Source organism: Neofelis nebulosa, chromosome 3, assembly GCF_028018385.1.
Source record: "Neofelis nebulosa isolate mNeoNeb1 chromosome 3, mNeoNeb1.pri, whole genome shotgun sequence".
Lineage (NCBI taxonomy): Eukaryota > Metazoa > Chordata > Mammalia > Carnivora > Felidae > Neofelis > Neofelis nebulosa.
This window is the reverse complement of record NC_080784.1, coordinates 151,063,113-151,078,953: the sequence shown is the minus strand read 5'-3', so window position 1 is coordinate 151,078,953 and position 15,841 is coordinate 151,063,113. Positions and strand designations below refer to the sequence as shown.

At 34.6% G+C, this 15,841-nt stretch overlaps 1 protein-coding gene across 7 annotated transcripts in view; it reads left to right on the top strand.

Moving 5' to 3' along the window:
- The window catches only part of YTHDC1 (YTH N6-methyladenosine RNA binding protein C1), a 35,835-nt gene extending 22,918 nt beyond the window's left edge, over positions 1–12,917 (top strand). For 4 of the 7 annotated variants that reach the window (XM_058722377.1, XM_058722374.1, XM_058722380.1 and 1 more), the window contains 8 exons: positions 2,423–2,507; positions 3,475–3,641; positions 6,160–6,242; positions 7,469–7,505; positions 7,578–7,641; positions 7,751–7,813; positions 9,422–9,556; positions 11,897–12,917. In XM_058722377.1, coding sequence (XP_058578360.1) covers positions 2,423–2,507; positions 3,475–3,641; positions 6,160–6,242; positions 7,469–7,505; positions 7,578–7,641; positions 7,751–7,813; positions 9,422–9,556; positions 11,897–12,121 — 859 coding nt within the window. In that variant the 3' untranslated portion in view covers positions 12,122–12,917. The remainder of the gene's footprint in view (positions 1–2,422; positions 2,508–3,474; positions 3,642–6,159; positions 6,243–7,468; positions 7,506–7,577; positions 7,642–7,750; positions 7,814–9,421; positions 9,557–11,896) is intronic. The other 3 variants (XM_058722375.1, XM_058722379.1, XM_058722378.1) reach the window with 1 other exon arrangement.
- Positions 12,918–15,841: the final 2,924 nt, after the last annotated feature.

The following is a 15,841-nucleotide window of genomic DNA, read 5'->3' as shown; positions in this document are numbered from 1 at the left end:
TGCGTGTTAGCAGATAGGAGAGGAGCCATAAAAAGTGACTTAAGTTATCACTGGGAATTAGCTCTAAATAAGGCTATACTCTATAAAATGTCATTTGTCCAGAATTAAATTAGCATCTACTGATGCTATTTTATACTCACCCCTTCCATGTTCATTCCAATTAGCCCATTTTCTCTTTTCTTTTAGAATTTCTCCATTATTTCTTTTAACTTTAGTAGCCAAACCTCTATATAGTACATAAGAGCCTTTGTACAGTTGTATGTTCTTTTGTTAAATTTGTCCCACTTAACCAAACCCCTTAAATCAGCGAGTTACTTCCATGTTCATTGGATTACTCACAATAAAGCTGGTCATCTGTAGTTGTCTTCATTACACATGTCAGTTTAAAAGGTAACTTTAGGATGTTTATTCTATAACTACGATGACTTTGGTCCTGTAGTTTCTCTAAATACATTCTGAGTCCTATTTTGCTTAGGGCCTTACAGTTCTTGGTGATACTCTGGTAGGTATTAATTTGTCAACACACACAAAAAATATCTGTAGAATCTAGTTAGAACCAATGCCATCGAGAAGCTTAACCCCAAGTGACTCAACCCAACTCAATGTGTGGTTTTATGTTGGTCCTTCAGTATTTCATTGCTAATATTTAAATAACAGTGATAACTTTCTGCAGGAACAATTTGTAACTTCCTATATTTTGGTGGCTTGTAGGTTATTTATTCCTCTCCTGTAACTGTTTTTTAACTGGCAATTTAGAGGGAAAATCTAAGAAAGTATTAAAGTACAAAGAGTTGTTACTAGAGATTTCCCTCTGGATACCTTAGGCTTTGGTATAGACTTGTTTCTTTTAACTTCTGAGAGCTGAAAAGTTAAAAAAAAAAAAAAAAGTGTGTGTATATATTTTGTATACATATAGGTATACGTTCTTGAGCCACTTTTGGTGTGAAGTAAGATGTATATTATTACACTAAGAATTCAAACTTTTTAGTAATACCTAGTGGGTATTTCCATAATTCATAGCCCACTTCCCCCATATATTCACATGATCACCACCACAGAGCATGCCACTGTGTTAACTTTAGATGCACTTTACTCTTCCCCAAAGTTTAAAGAAGTTATAAAATTTCAGCATTCTATATTCATCTTTAAGAAAATTGGTGTAAGAGTAGAACAAATGACTATATAGCTTATCCACTAGACCAGGTTGTTTGTGTTTTTTCTTCTCCATTATACCTTTGCTCAAGCTCTCTCATTGCTTCAAACGTAACCCTTCCTTAGCTCTTTACATTTGGCTTTTCCTGGGTCACTTTTCTTTCAGGCATATTCCAAATGCTACTTCTTCCAGGAAGCATTTTTTGATTATTTTCTTTCTCTCCAAAATAGATGTGACCAGCAAAACTTTTATGTGCTTGTTTATCCTTCTTTGATAGCTGTGGAAGAAATTTACGAATGCAAGCAGTTCTTTATCTTACTCATCTTTGTATGTCTTTGGGCTGAGCAGTTTCATGTGTATTGTAGATACAATAAATAATTCTTTAACGCATTTATTTAATTTGGCATTACTCTGCACACACATAGATAAAGCCTTATTAAGTGCTGTTAACTTGATTATTCCTTGATAATTAATAAGAATGATTGCATTTAGCATTATGCTAGGTTGATAAAGAATATAAAAATACAGGCTGTCTCTTTTAAGTTGGTGAGACCATTTTGCCCTGTGGCTCAGAGTTTAGAGCCTGAGTTTCTTTAAGTTATATAAGTACTGCACCTAAGTGGAGGGCATAATTCATATGTGCAGACATATGAATTTGTACGTATAAACATTTGTATTGTCAAGAGTCATTCCATGGGTGATAGGGAAATATTGTCTTCCTGAAAAGGAGAGGACATTGGAATCTGGGAGAGCAGTTCTGAACGAAGCATAGGGAACACTTACTTTCATTTGGTGTTAAGAAGGTTCAGCTCTTTGTTGATTAGTTAATAAAAAATGCGGTTTGTTTACACAGAAACGAGCTAACTAAACATGTTATATGTCGTTCCATTTGCACACTATTAAAAACAGGTATAAAGTGTAGGTGGTGATACCATTGTTTATAAGCTGAAGAATTCAGCGCAGGCTCAGAGGAGGGAGAGAGAGAGCGCGTGAGAGCGAGCCAGCACGCGCTGGGGTTTAAACCCAAACTGTCTTGGTTTCCAAGCTCATGTTCTTACACACTGTATTATTTAGCTTATTTTTGAGAACACTGGAGAATGTGGAAAGAACCCTTCTCTTAAAGGTGCTCCCTCTCTGGGGAATGAATGCTTCTAGCCTAAGTAATTCTTTAAATTATAGTCACGTTTAAATCAGGATTAACTGCTGAAGTAATATAAGGTCCCTAAAGGATTCTGCAAAAGAATATAACTGGTATTACTTTGTATTTAGGCGTGAATTACCCTTCACTAAGTCAGCTCATCTCACCAATCCTTGGAATGAACATAAGCCAGTAAAGATTGGACGTGATGGACAGGTTTGTTGTCTTACTTGATTATTTAAAACACATACATTTAATCATTCCTTTTAGAGAATTTTATTGAAGGACATTTTTAAGCCATTTTTGAAAGAATTCGTGTGAAAGATTAAGGGAAAATATTCTTATTTGGAATTCACAGTCACTGTGGTTTTGACCAATTAGTAAGACCTCCATAAATGTTGAAAGATAGGTAGCTTTATATGGTACTTAATACAGTTGAAAGAAAAGTTTTTGATGAGAAATTCTGGTCCTGATTTTAAATTGTTTTTCATTATGTTATTTACTGCACTTTGTATAATTTTAGAAATGCCATTTAACATCTTTGCTGAAGTTTTCTAATTAGAAGGAAGCTATATGAAAAGTATATGTACCCAGGTTTTCAAGTCTGCAAATGAAATTATAAGTGTAGTGATTTAAACCCGAATCTTCTACATGTAACTTTGAACCAGAAGCGGTGTGCTTTCATTACTCATAAATGAAATTGCTGGTGGTTGAAAATAAATCTTCATTTTAAAAAGCCATACATTAGTCTCCCTTTGTAGTTTTTGTAATGTATTTTTTGTAATGTAGTTTTGTAATGTATTTTGGCACACACTAACAATGTTTTTCCTCCGCTGAGTTAAGGTAGAGAACTTTGTCTTGATGTTTTTGTATTTTGCACAAAGAAACATTCCTTTGTTTGCAGAGGATGATTGTCATAGAGTTTTAAGCAATTGCATTTGTGTATTTAACTTTGCAGATTATATAACTTTTAGTTTTTACCCATATATAAATACATGAAACACTTTTGAAAGGTTTTTTAAAACCTTTCAAGGAAGTTTATTGGAATCCTGTATGATCATCAGCTTTAAGAAGGAAGTCTTCAAGTCAGTCTGTTTTTGTTCTTGTACTTCAGGAAAATACAACAAGTCTGTTGACAATTTCTCCTGTTTTCGTCTTGTAAATTACTACTTTCCTGTTCTAGGAAATTGAACTTGAATGTGGAACCCAGCTTTGTCTTCTATTTCCCCCCGATGAAAGTATTGACTTGTATCAGGTCATTCATAAAATGCGTCACAAGAGAAGAATGCATTCTCAGCCCCGATCAAGAGGACGTCCATCCCGTCGAGAACCAGTCCGGGATGTGGGAAGGTTAGAAACGTTCTTTGGACTGATAATAGGCACATGTATCAGAATAACATGATGGAGGAATGTGATTCGTCAAAAGTTTGTCCTGCGGTAAAGAAGAAAGAGAAAATCCTCAAATCAAGCTGCATGGACTAGTTTGTGGCTTCATTGAGGATTTCACATGGTCACCTTGGTCTCAGTCATTTTTCAAGAGGAAAATGGGGATCTTTCCTTATGCAGAAAAAAATTATTTGCTAAAGAGTGATAACCAGTTTAAATTAGATAGTTTCTGATAATACAATGTATGCAATTGCAATGAGGTAGGCCTTTGTTGCTCAGAACAGGCTAGAAAGGAGGAAGAGAGAAGGAAGTCTTTATTTGCAAAAATTGTTAATATTTTGTAAAAAGCCTTTTCTTTCAGGTGTGTCTCTGGATAAGCCTTATCAGATATGGGACTTTTATAAAGGATCACTAATGTTTTTTCAGAAGATGACGCCTCATTTAGAGGATAAAATATTTTAAGTTATTTTGATATTCAAGAGGAGCATTATTGGGACTGTTTCAAATTTTATCACCGTGATGTGTTAACCCCATTGCCAAATATTCTCTAACATGTACCCAGTGAATTCACACATCTTGCTGAGCTTCTGAAAACAATAGGTTCTTTCCAAAGGGGATCAAGTGGCCCTGGGAGACCCGGCAACAAACCGAAAAGAAGGGCTGTTGCTGTGTCTATTTACAACTTTTCCAGATGCTGGCAGTACCTGTGGACTTAAAATGTTTTTTAGAGGATCGTCATGGTTATTGATCACTACTTTATGAACTAAGCAGCATTTTCCAGGAAAAGGGGGTTTAACTTGTTACAGAATTGGAGAAGTCTTTGCAAAGGACTGATTTAAGCCCTTCCACCCAACACCTTCCCCTGTGTAGATTTGCATACAGCTAAATCTAAAATATTCTGCTAAAGACTGTTGGATGTATGGTTGATGGGATGAAACCTTTGGTTAAGTTTCCTTTTGGTGGAAACATCCTGTGGTAGGTACAGATAATCCAACAAGAGTCCCCATTTCTTTGAGCTTAAAAAGGACACTGTCAAGTAGGTAGGAGGACACCTGGCAGAGCCCCCTTACTTTTGGCCTTAAAGGACTGAACACCAAGATGTCTTTTGAAGTTTAAGCTAAGAGGTTTCCAGTGCAATACAATATATACAAGTGAAGTTTTTACCTCAGTTTTGCAATGGACTGCAAACTATACTTATTACACCACTACACCTTCTCTCAAGCCTGCCAGGGCCTCCATATATGTATGGCTTACAGCTTAAAGTCAGTAGTTGGACTACTATATGAACTGTTTCTATCATGTTTTATACCGGTCGTAAATGCACTCCCCAAACTACAGGAAAGCGGTATGTTTATTTTTTAAACCAGCTTTTAATTTTCTTAGTCTTATTTATTGTAGATGCAACTGTTTTTATTTTGTTGGGGAGGGCGGGGGCTTGGGGTAATTGCACTTTGCAGTTTGAGTGAACTTGTCTTGGAAAAGTTAATGAAAGCAGTTGATAACTCAAACAGCTGGAAAACTAGTGATGCTAGGTTATTATATAGACTTTTAATTTGAAAGTAAGGGTAAAAAGATACATTTATTGCCAAAAAAACTTGGAATTCTTGTTTTTATTTTGTGTAGCTCTTTATTAAATGCTAAATAAAGTGAAGTGTACTTAATGATGTATTACATTAGCCATTGAGATTTATGGGAGACCATAAAGAGCAGCCCTCTGCAGACAGTAAAATTTCACTTTCTAAAGAATATATACTTTGAACTCGTTTTATGAACTCTGTTAAATTGCTCCATTACTTTCCAGTTTTATTTTAAGACATTGTCTCTGGGAAAAATTCCCTTAGTTTTTAAATGTTATTAATTATAGAAAATTAGTTTTTCCAAGTATTAAGATTATCAAAACTTTCCTGTAAAGTCACTTGGAATAAGTATCAAATTTTCTGTATGATCATGTGAAAAGCATAATTTTGTGCAAAGCAAAAGCAAGAAATAATTAATTCTGTGTAGACTTTTTCTAAGATGGTATTAATAAGTTTGAATATATAGATTTTAGAGTTACCTATTGTGTAATGGTGATAGTTTTTTTTTTTTTCTTTGTTTTTTCACGTGAATGGAGACTTTATTTGGGAAAGTGTTTTGTTAAACTGGATGTTTACGTTAGTTTGAGAGCAGCTCATTTACTTCTGTTTAGAATACTAAAATGTGATTTACATATTTTGAGCAGACTGCTCTTTCCAAGTTTTTCATGATAGCATGAGATTATAGAGCATATCTACTTCCAGCAATACATTCAAGGATTGATTTATATAGTAATTAGAGGAATTAAAATTTAGAAATTTTAAGATTTGCTCACCAGAAATTAGGATGTTATTTTAAAGGAAATAATGGGCTATTCTTTGTACTTATTTCTGTCAGAAACTCTTGCATTGCTGTTTGTTCTCCCAGCAGTTTTTGGTTTAATTTCTAATGTGTCTAATTTGTGTAGGCGTCGACCAGAAGATTATGATATTCATAACAGCAGAAAGAAACCAAGGATTGACTATGCCCCTGAGTTTCACCAGAGACCAGGTTAATATTTTATAATCCTGCAGATATTTGACTTAAAATTATGAAACAACAACAAAAACAACAACAACGACACAAAGACATTTATTGTAATCTTGTAGTTCTAAAAGTGAGAAAACTTTAGGACATGACTGCTTAAATCATAGGAAATTATCAATAGTTGTCACTTAAATTCTACTTCGTGAAGGTTATCTATTTTAGTGTGACTCATCATCATCTGTTAATTACCTGATGTTGCTAATTTACAATTATTTCACAAATGGAAACTGCACATGTGTTTTAAGATTAAAGATGATTAGGGAAAGCAGCCATCTTACACTTTATTATGTTTTTCATTTTCTATGATACTTAGTATTTCATGTGGTATATAGCTTTATTTGGAAACTGAAGTTATGCTGTGTTTTTTTTTTTTTAAAAAATCTTTCACATGTTTTTAGAGAGGAATGAGAAATATTTGGTTTATAATCTAGAAAGCAGCTTTCAGCTAGTCTTATCAAAATTTAAAAAGGCAGAGTTTAAGAGACGGTGCTTATAATACACTTATAAAAATTAGGCAATTTGGAAGTTGGTATTAGTGAACATTACAGCATTTTTTGGCTTGATAAACCTTATTCTTCTCCAAAATGGATATTCCTGAGAGTGAAATTAGTTTTTCCTCAGAAACATGAGCACTCAATTTGCTGAGTCCTTCCATCTTTTAAGATGGGGAGAAAGAATATTTCTTTTTTTGTCATGGTTCTTTCACTTAAAATGTATACATCTTCATTTTTGGGACTTGTTTTTCTCCCCCTTAAGTTTGCATTTTTAAAAACTGTCTGTGGTTGACTTAGCAGAGCTTGTGAATACCTAAGGTGGAAAGTAAACGTTTGTTTTTAAGGAAGTCCTATTACAGTGTCCTCAAGATAATTCCTCTGCCCTTACTTTTCTTATGGAGCAGAATGAAGAAATTTTCTATCTAGCGAGAATTGGGGTATGGATTTAGAAGATTCATATGAAAACCTCTCTAGCAGTTTATAATTCTGTGGTATCAGTAAGTTATTAGTTACTTTCTAGATTATCATGTAATCTAAGAAGAAAATCTGAAAATGGAATAATACAATAATAGCATCACTTAATAGCATCACTATATTTCTTGGAAAGAATTGAAATGAGTGGTAAGGAAGGTTTAATTATAATGCCATAATAAAAAATATAAATTTGATTTACTAAAATGCTTGATGTTTGAACAGGGTATTTAAAGGATCCACGATACCAGGAAGTAGACAGGTAAGTTGGGTTCACTCTTGCTTAGTTTCAAATTACATTCTTAGAACTAGTTTATGAATTACCTGAATTTAGTTTCACAAATCTTATTCCCAACAGACGATTTTCAGGAGTTCGCCGAGATGTGTTTTTAAATGGGGTAAGCATTTCATTTTATACATTTAATGTTCATAAAACCAGGATCTGATTTATTTGATAGTTCTGGGTTTGATTTTTATTATTATTGACATTGTTATTTTTCATTTTAGTCCTACAATGATTATGTGAGGGAATTTCATAACATGGGACCACCACCACCTTGGCAAGGAATGGTTTGTATTTTTTTTTTTGCAAATTATTTCACTTCATTTGCAGTTTCATATATTTTGAATGCTTATTTGGAAGATGACTGTTACAGTTATCCATTAAATAAATTGTTGGAATCTATTTTTACAACTAAAAACTAGTGAATAATTTGATTTGTGTTAATAGTACAAGATTAATTAATTAGTAAGTGTTATAGTTTATTTTTGTAGTAGCTAGTACTGCAAACTGCCTGGGTTCAGATACCTTCCCTTCTCAACTCTGTGATCTTAGGCAAATTTCATAATAGGTTTCTTTCTTAGTTTTATCGGTAAAACTCAGAGGGTATGTGTCCATTCTTTGGCTCATCAAATTAATGTACTCATTCTGTGCAAGGCACTCTGCTTTAGGCTTGGTTGGTGAATGAAATCGACATTGTGCCTGTCCTTTTGTGGCTTGAAATTTAATGAATACCAGTGTTTACTCTATGGGATTGTCAAAATAATTTATAAAATACATGTGAAGTTTAGTAAAGTGCTTGATCCCAACACTCATTAATTTTTTTTCTATAAAATAAGGTTAATTAAATGCTGTTCATAACTATTAAATTTTTTTTCCTGTAAGAAAGCTGAATATTCTTAAGAGTATCTTTTAAGGTATTGAGGATAGCTGAAGAATTAATTCCCAAGAAATAAAAAACTTAGAAGTTTAAATAGTTCTTATCTTTTTTTTTTTTTAATGCTGCCTGTAATGTGGCCTCTTCATCTGACTTGTTTCACTTAAGGTACTGTGTACAAGATAGATGGATTAATAAGATTGCTTTCCTTAGATTCTGTGAAAATTTTTAAATGTCAAAATACTATCTTGGCACTAACTAGGAAAGTAACCTTTGATTTGCTCTTACACATTTTATAATGGCATTTAAAAGTTCCTTAGGTTCTGGAGATTTTTTGTTTTTGTTTTTTTTTAGGGTAGATGTTAAGATTAAGATGATTGATTTTAGATCCAGGATGCCTGATTATGGTGTCCAGCTCCACCTTTTTACTAGCAGTGTGATCTTAAGTTACTTAACCAGTTGTTGGTGCCTCCCTCAGTGCTTAGGACAGTGCCTGGCTCATTGTAAGCACTGATTAAGGGTTTACTGTGTTCTGTTAGTATTTAAATGACACGACATGAAAGTGTAAACATATTAAATCTTGTTTTTTTAAGTTGGTGTATTTATTTTGAGAGAGAGAGGGGGAGAAGAGTGCACGGTGGGTGCATGGTGTGTGCACCAGCAGGGGAGGGGGAGAGAGAATCCCAAGCAGGCTCCACACTGTGAGCATGGAACCCTGAGGCAGGGCTTGCACTCACGAACCGGGAGATCATGACCTGAGTGGAAATGAAGAGTCAGATGATTAACCGACTGAGCCATCCAGGAGCCCCAAACGTGTTAAATCTTCAAGGATGTGTAATTAGTTTGTTATGCACATATTTCCAACAAGCACAACAAGAGAGTATTCTGACAAACCCTAATTCTGTGGAAGTAAATGGGTAGGACAGATTATTAAATTATTTGTTCGGATAGTGGAATTCTAAAAATGGTTTATTTACACGGATATTTGGTAGATGCTTATGGAAGTGGTTTCTTTTCTTAGGCTCCTTATCCTGGAATGGAACAACCTCCACACCATCCTTACTATCAGCACCATGCTCCACCTCCTCAAGCTCATCCCCCTTACTCAGGACATCACCCAGTACCACATGAAGCAAGATACAGAGATAAACGAGTAGTAAGTGCACAAGAAGGCAAAAGTGTGAAGGAACTACCTTGAATTCTGTAGATAATTTAAATGTGGGGATATTCTTACTCCATACTGTTTTGGAGTAATTCACAACTTGTTTTTATTAAGAATGGCTAATTCCTTTGGATTATTTAAATAGACTTATTTCTTTCACCGATCAAACAAACTGCTCAAGTGGAGGCAACTTCTACATATAACTCTTAGGTAATACTGTCCTAGGGATATGGTGAATTAGATTTTCTTTCTGTACTGGGGTCTTCAGTTATAAATAATTGTGTAATTTTTATTGTAAATAGGTATTTTTAAGCTTTCTGTATATTCTGACTCAATTTTCATAGATTGGATGGTATGTATTAAGTTAGTTAACCAATCGTCTCTGGTCTTATTTAGTTACTTGTTTCTGTGACAAATTTTGTCAATTCACCTCCTCTATCTGACTCTTAAGAGAATGTTAACAAATAAACAGATGTTAAGAAAGGCAGATGGATAATTTTCCTTTAGTAATTACTGGTTCTAATAATTTGATATGGTTGATATGAAAAGCATTTTTTGATCTCTTCAAAACAGAGTGAATGAAAGACAGTCTCTAGTTTGAGATTTATGGGTGTTTTTTTTCCATTATACTAGTTGGGTTGAGTTTGTTTATTAAATGGTTGATATTCCTTTTTTATTTTTTCCCTTTCCCTAATAATACTTTCATCTTTTAAACTGAAATTGTCTCCTGGCGCTTGTTAGCATAATTCCTTTGTATATAAGTTTGGTAGTCTTACGTAGTTAGGTTGTTAAAGTAGGATGTACAGTTTGGACACCTTCTTCAACCCTCTGTCGCGCCCCCCCCCCCCCCCCCCCAACCAATTTGAGGTGATGAGTCTTTTGGCTGAGCCAAATAAACATTATCTTCCCACTTAGATGAAGAGCATGCATATTTGAGAGGGCCAGTCAGAGCAGTAGTGGCCTAGCCCGTTTTTGAGATAACTTTTTGTCTGTTATTTATTTTCTTATTCTCATAAAGACAGTAACTTTTCAAAATCAAATCCTATTAGGATCTTTAATATTCAGTGAAACAATCTGAGAATCCTAACTGACTAATAGATGTTAATAGTTTTTTTTTTTTCAGTCATACAGGAAGAAATGTACGGCTTATGTATGATGAAAACTTAGTTGGCTAGATGGGTTGTGGTACTTTTTATAAATGATTACATAATTTTCAAACTAGGAGTTCTTTCTAAGATTCTTTTACTAAAAGGTATTATTGTCCTTTTAAGTTTTAAGCATCTGTATGTAATTTTTTGGTTAGTGTATATATTTTATGTTAGTATAATATTAATGTATTCAAGGTATGTGAGGGTGGAATTGTGTTTTTGAACACAATTAATAATCTGAATATTTAAGCTGACTTTTGGAAAAAGACCAAGTTCAGTAAGGAAAGGTGAGTTGAGAACTAAGAGTAGAAAGCTAGAGCAGGGATTAAGCTTAGAAGTAGTCACAATGACACCTTGCACCTCACTTAGACAGTTGCTCATCTTACCCTCTCTTGTTCTCCCCAGCCTTTCATGTATATTTAGATCTATGTGGAGTAGACCTCACAATCTTACTAAAGTACATATTTTCTTAAAATTCTAATTTTTTTAAATAAAATTTTTTTTGTATTTTTTGAGAGAGAGCGAGCTGGGGAGGGGCAGAGGACTCCATACCCAGCATGGAGCCCGATGTGGGACTCGATCCCACAACAGTGAGATCATGACCTGAGCTGAAATCAGGAGTCGGATGCTTAGCCAACTGAGCCACACAGATGTCCCTCTTTTCTTAAAAGTCTATCAAATTTCGAAACTTGCTTGTCATTAACAATGGTTTAGTTTGAAAGAAAATCTGGAATGTAACAACTCCTAGTTTTACCTTAAGAGGGCAGACTTGGTTCAGGTTGTAGAGTCAAAGGAGGAAAAAAAGTAGGGTTCACCTGTTGGAGAAAAACATGGATGATATTTAGCATAGTTGGCATCAGCTTGCATCCATGATAGTTGATCGTCATCACTAGGTGATTATTTTGGCTTAAATCTTAGTAAAAAGAATTGGCTAGAAAAGTCATTAGAGTTGTATAAGAAACTTCCTGAAGTGAGTTGTTGCAACGAGGTTTGAATAATCAACTGTTGTGGGTGACTAGTTAGGTGTCACAATCTTTTTCTAAGCAGTGTCAAAATTACATTCTGTGAATTAATGCATTAGTACATTTCTGTAGATTGTTTCTCCATACTATACAGTAATTACAGTATGGGGACTCATAAGTTCCATTTGATTTTTGACATACCTAATCCATTTCTTATTTTCTAGCATGATTATGACATGAGAGTGGATGATTTCCTTCGTCGCACACAAGCTGTTGTCAGTGGTCGGAGAAGTAGACCCCGTGAAAGAGATCGGGAGCGGGAGCGAGACCGCCCTAGAGATAACAGAAGAGACAGAGAACGAGATAGAGGACGTGATAGAGAGAGAGAAAGAGAGCGATTGTGTGACCGGGACAGAGACCGAGGGGAGAGAGGTCGATATAGAAGATAATGCGCTTTTGGAAGCACTGATTGTTTAAAGATAAAGAAAATCTTGTATTTTTTTTTTTTTTTTTTTTTTTTTTTTTTTGTGTGTGTTTACAAGTAGTAAATTTATTTTCAGCGGTCTACTTAAAGTTCATTGTGTAGAAGGGTTTATTATATCCCTTTATGTTCCAAGCATGCAGTATAATACGAACTGGAAAAACTCAAATCCTCCAAAAATGCACAGTTGACAATTTGAGTTGACACTTTTATTAAAGGAGCAGAATGGAACAGTCCAAGAATGTAGATATTGATTCATTCTCCATAAATGTTCATCTACTTATAGTGTGTTCATCCTAGAGTTATTTTTTGTTTGTTTTCTTTTGGATCTTGATTGATGACTGCCATGATATTTTGCTTTGATGTGTTTCTAAATGTAGTTGCACACGGTTCAGTAAAAATAATGCTGCTATCAAGTATGCAAATATTGAAGTATGATGGTTTGACAGTATGGCAGTGTTGTAGCAGCCTCTTTGTTTCTCCCTTTCCCTCTTTTTTTAATCTTAAAAAGTCACTTTTTATTTTTCTTCGGTCTTCAATGATGAGAGCAATATTAAGAAGACATTGCTATCTAATTTTTAATCTTTTTAAATAAAAAAAATTCCTATGTTCAGTAGCATGGTTGATGCTATCGTTAGCCTTCCCCTCCAACTGTATACATTGGCTTGGAATGTTCACAACTTATGTGTGTGGCAGCGGAAGATATTCCATATTCTACATTGCTACTGTTTTGTATAAAATAAATTGGTAAAGATTGACACTTACCTGTTGTACTTCATTTTTGTCTGGATGCCAGTTTGTGTTCTTATGAATTAGTGGACATAAAATGATGCTTTATGTTTGGGTACTATAAGAACCCTGATTGCCACCCTCCCATTTTTTGCATATTTTAGCAGAAATGATTGATCTGGGCCAATTAATCTTAAAAGCCTACTTCTGTTTCTAATATAAGAACTGATGGTATGTGATTGAGTTAGTATTTGATTAAGTATTCATCTGATAACATTTTTGGATCTAGTCTGGTCGTAGGATTGTTTTCTTATTTCAGGTTTTTCTGTTTTCATCTTTGATGAATAAATTATTTTACAGATGTTTTTCTGTTTGACTTTTAAAATACACTTTTGTAATTTAACTTCTTACAGTTACATACTTAAAATTAACCATCAATCCTTCCTAGTGGTAACAAGCTATATAAAACAGAGGGCCACACAAAACAGTGTATAAAAGCCTTTTTTGTATTTCAGCTTCTTGAGTTTAACTTGAAATTTTGACTTTTATTAAGTTGAATGTTCAGGCATTGGGATATTTAAATATTTGGCCACTTTTTTTTTCTTTTTTTACATAGTGTTGCATTTACTGTTGCACTGTGTACCAAATCATGATCACAGTTTTACAGAAACGTAATCTGTATTGGTCTAAAAAGGGGAATGCAGGAATTTCACTCTTGAAAGATGTTAAAGCTACCAGGATACTGCTTTTATGTTCACTGTATTATGTTCTGCCTGGCATTTAGAATGTTTTTTCCATGCATTCATAATTAGTAGTTTTATTTACCTGTTTCAGAAATAAAGCCTAAGGATTTATTTTAATTATGTGCAGTGTAGTAGAGAAGAAAGAACATTTAGCTGGGGTGGGGTGGGGGGAGGTTAGGAAACCTGGGTTCTAGTTGCAGCATTGCCTTTAATTGGACTTAAAACAGTCGATAATATAACTGACATTTGTTGGTATTCATCAATAAGGTACAGAAGTTAATAGCTAATGGTTTTCTTCAAGTTTTAAACTGAAAATTTCTAAGATTTAGAGGAATCACCAAAAATGTTATTTTAAGAAATAACCAGTTATGCAAAATTAGGTAATACTAAAGTCATTTTCCTGAAATAATAGTAATAAATTGTAAATCATCGAGTGCTTAGTATAAAAAGGCACTTTGTGCTTCCATTACTCATTTCATCCTTCTGTAACATCTCACTTACTGTTTTTATAGATGGGGAGACAGGCCCAGAGAGATTAAACTTGCCCAAGAGTACAAAGGTAGCAGTTGATGGAGCAAGTGTCCATCCATATTGTATCTAATTTGATCTTTCCAAAGAAGTCACCTCATCTGTTTTGGAAAGAAAGAGAACATAAATTAATACATGTTTAAAACCAGGGTGCTAGGTTCTCCTAAGGATATTAAACATTTTCTTAAAGCTTTCTTACTAAGGAGAAGTTATTCCTGGAGTGTGTAGTCACTTAGATGTTAACCTATGCTTTATAAGCTTGCTATCCAGTTAATTTATTCTAAAAAAATTAACATTTATTGAGTTCTTACTAATTATTAAGCATTCTGTATACTTGCGTTAGCTCATTTAATCTTCACAAGAATTGATTTCTCTTCTAATTTTTGTTTGGACGAAAAAACTGACAGGAACATAGTGTGAAAGATTGCTTTATAATTTTTCCCCTCTGCAAAGGAGTCATAATAGTAAATAGTTGAAGACATGATCGTTTTTCTTATTGGGAGAGGCATGGTTTCTTCTGTGTACTCTATGATGTTAATTCTAAAAATCTCTAATCAGTAACATATAGGTTCAAGTAAAAGAAATTTCAGTTATTCAAAGTTTAAAAATCAGTCTGGGATTTTATTGGCTAGAGCAAAAGTTCAAGAGTGTGAATCCAGGTGTATCACTTCTCTTGGTTTGGCTTTCCCTCTATGCTTTATTCTTAGTCATAGTCTTTTTTTAAAAAGTTTTTTTAGTTTATTTTGGAAGAGAGTACAAGTGGAGGAGGGGCAGAGAGAGAGAGGGAGAGAGAGAATCCTATGCAGGCTCTGCCCTGTCAGCACAGAGCCCGACACAGAGCCCGACACGGCTTGAATTCATGAACTGTGAGATCATGACCTGAGAGAAATCAAGAGTTGGGTGCTTAACTGACTGAGCCACCTAAGTGCCCCAGTCATAGTCTTAAGTGTTCTATAAATGTCCATCACCATCTCCAGGCTTCCATTATCCATATACTTCTCAATGTCAGAAAGAGAGAGACCAGTTTTCCACTATGTTTCTATAGCACTTCCTCAGAAGGACTCTGAATAGCCATGCTAGTTTCATGGAGCCAGCTCTGACCTAATGTGTGTCCAGGGAAGTGGGGTTCTTTGACCAACCAGTGTGGGAGGCAAAAGAGGCAGGAGATGATAATGGTCAGCTCCAGAGGAATTCTGTCAGGAAGGATGGCTTCCAAATGGTGGACAGAGTAACATATCTGATAAAAATGGGTGATCTCATACAGAACTAACATCTGAATGTCTTCACTTTTCACTCACTGAGAATATTTTGTCATAGGCATAGCTTCCTTTTCCTGGATATCTCTTTTCCTGCTGTAGAATGCATTGGTCACTCTTCTGAAGGACATAGATTCTGCTTTGCCATACTATTGTAAATGATCCCAAGGGATGTCGGATGTATGGAATACAAAGAAGGAAATGAGAATTGTTGCCAGCATTTCACTGACTTTGCTAGAGTTCCCCGACCTCAAGGTAAGGGTGCCACGTAAGTCATTTTGTTCTGAATTTTAGAATTGTTTGGTTTGGATAGAAAATGCCTAACGCAATTTGATACACAAATTAAAAATGAGACATATGACACTATGGGGGCAAAATTTTATTTTTTTGAGGGGAGGGGCAAACTTTCAGACCTCAAGTTCATTGTAGTGG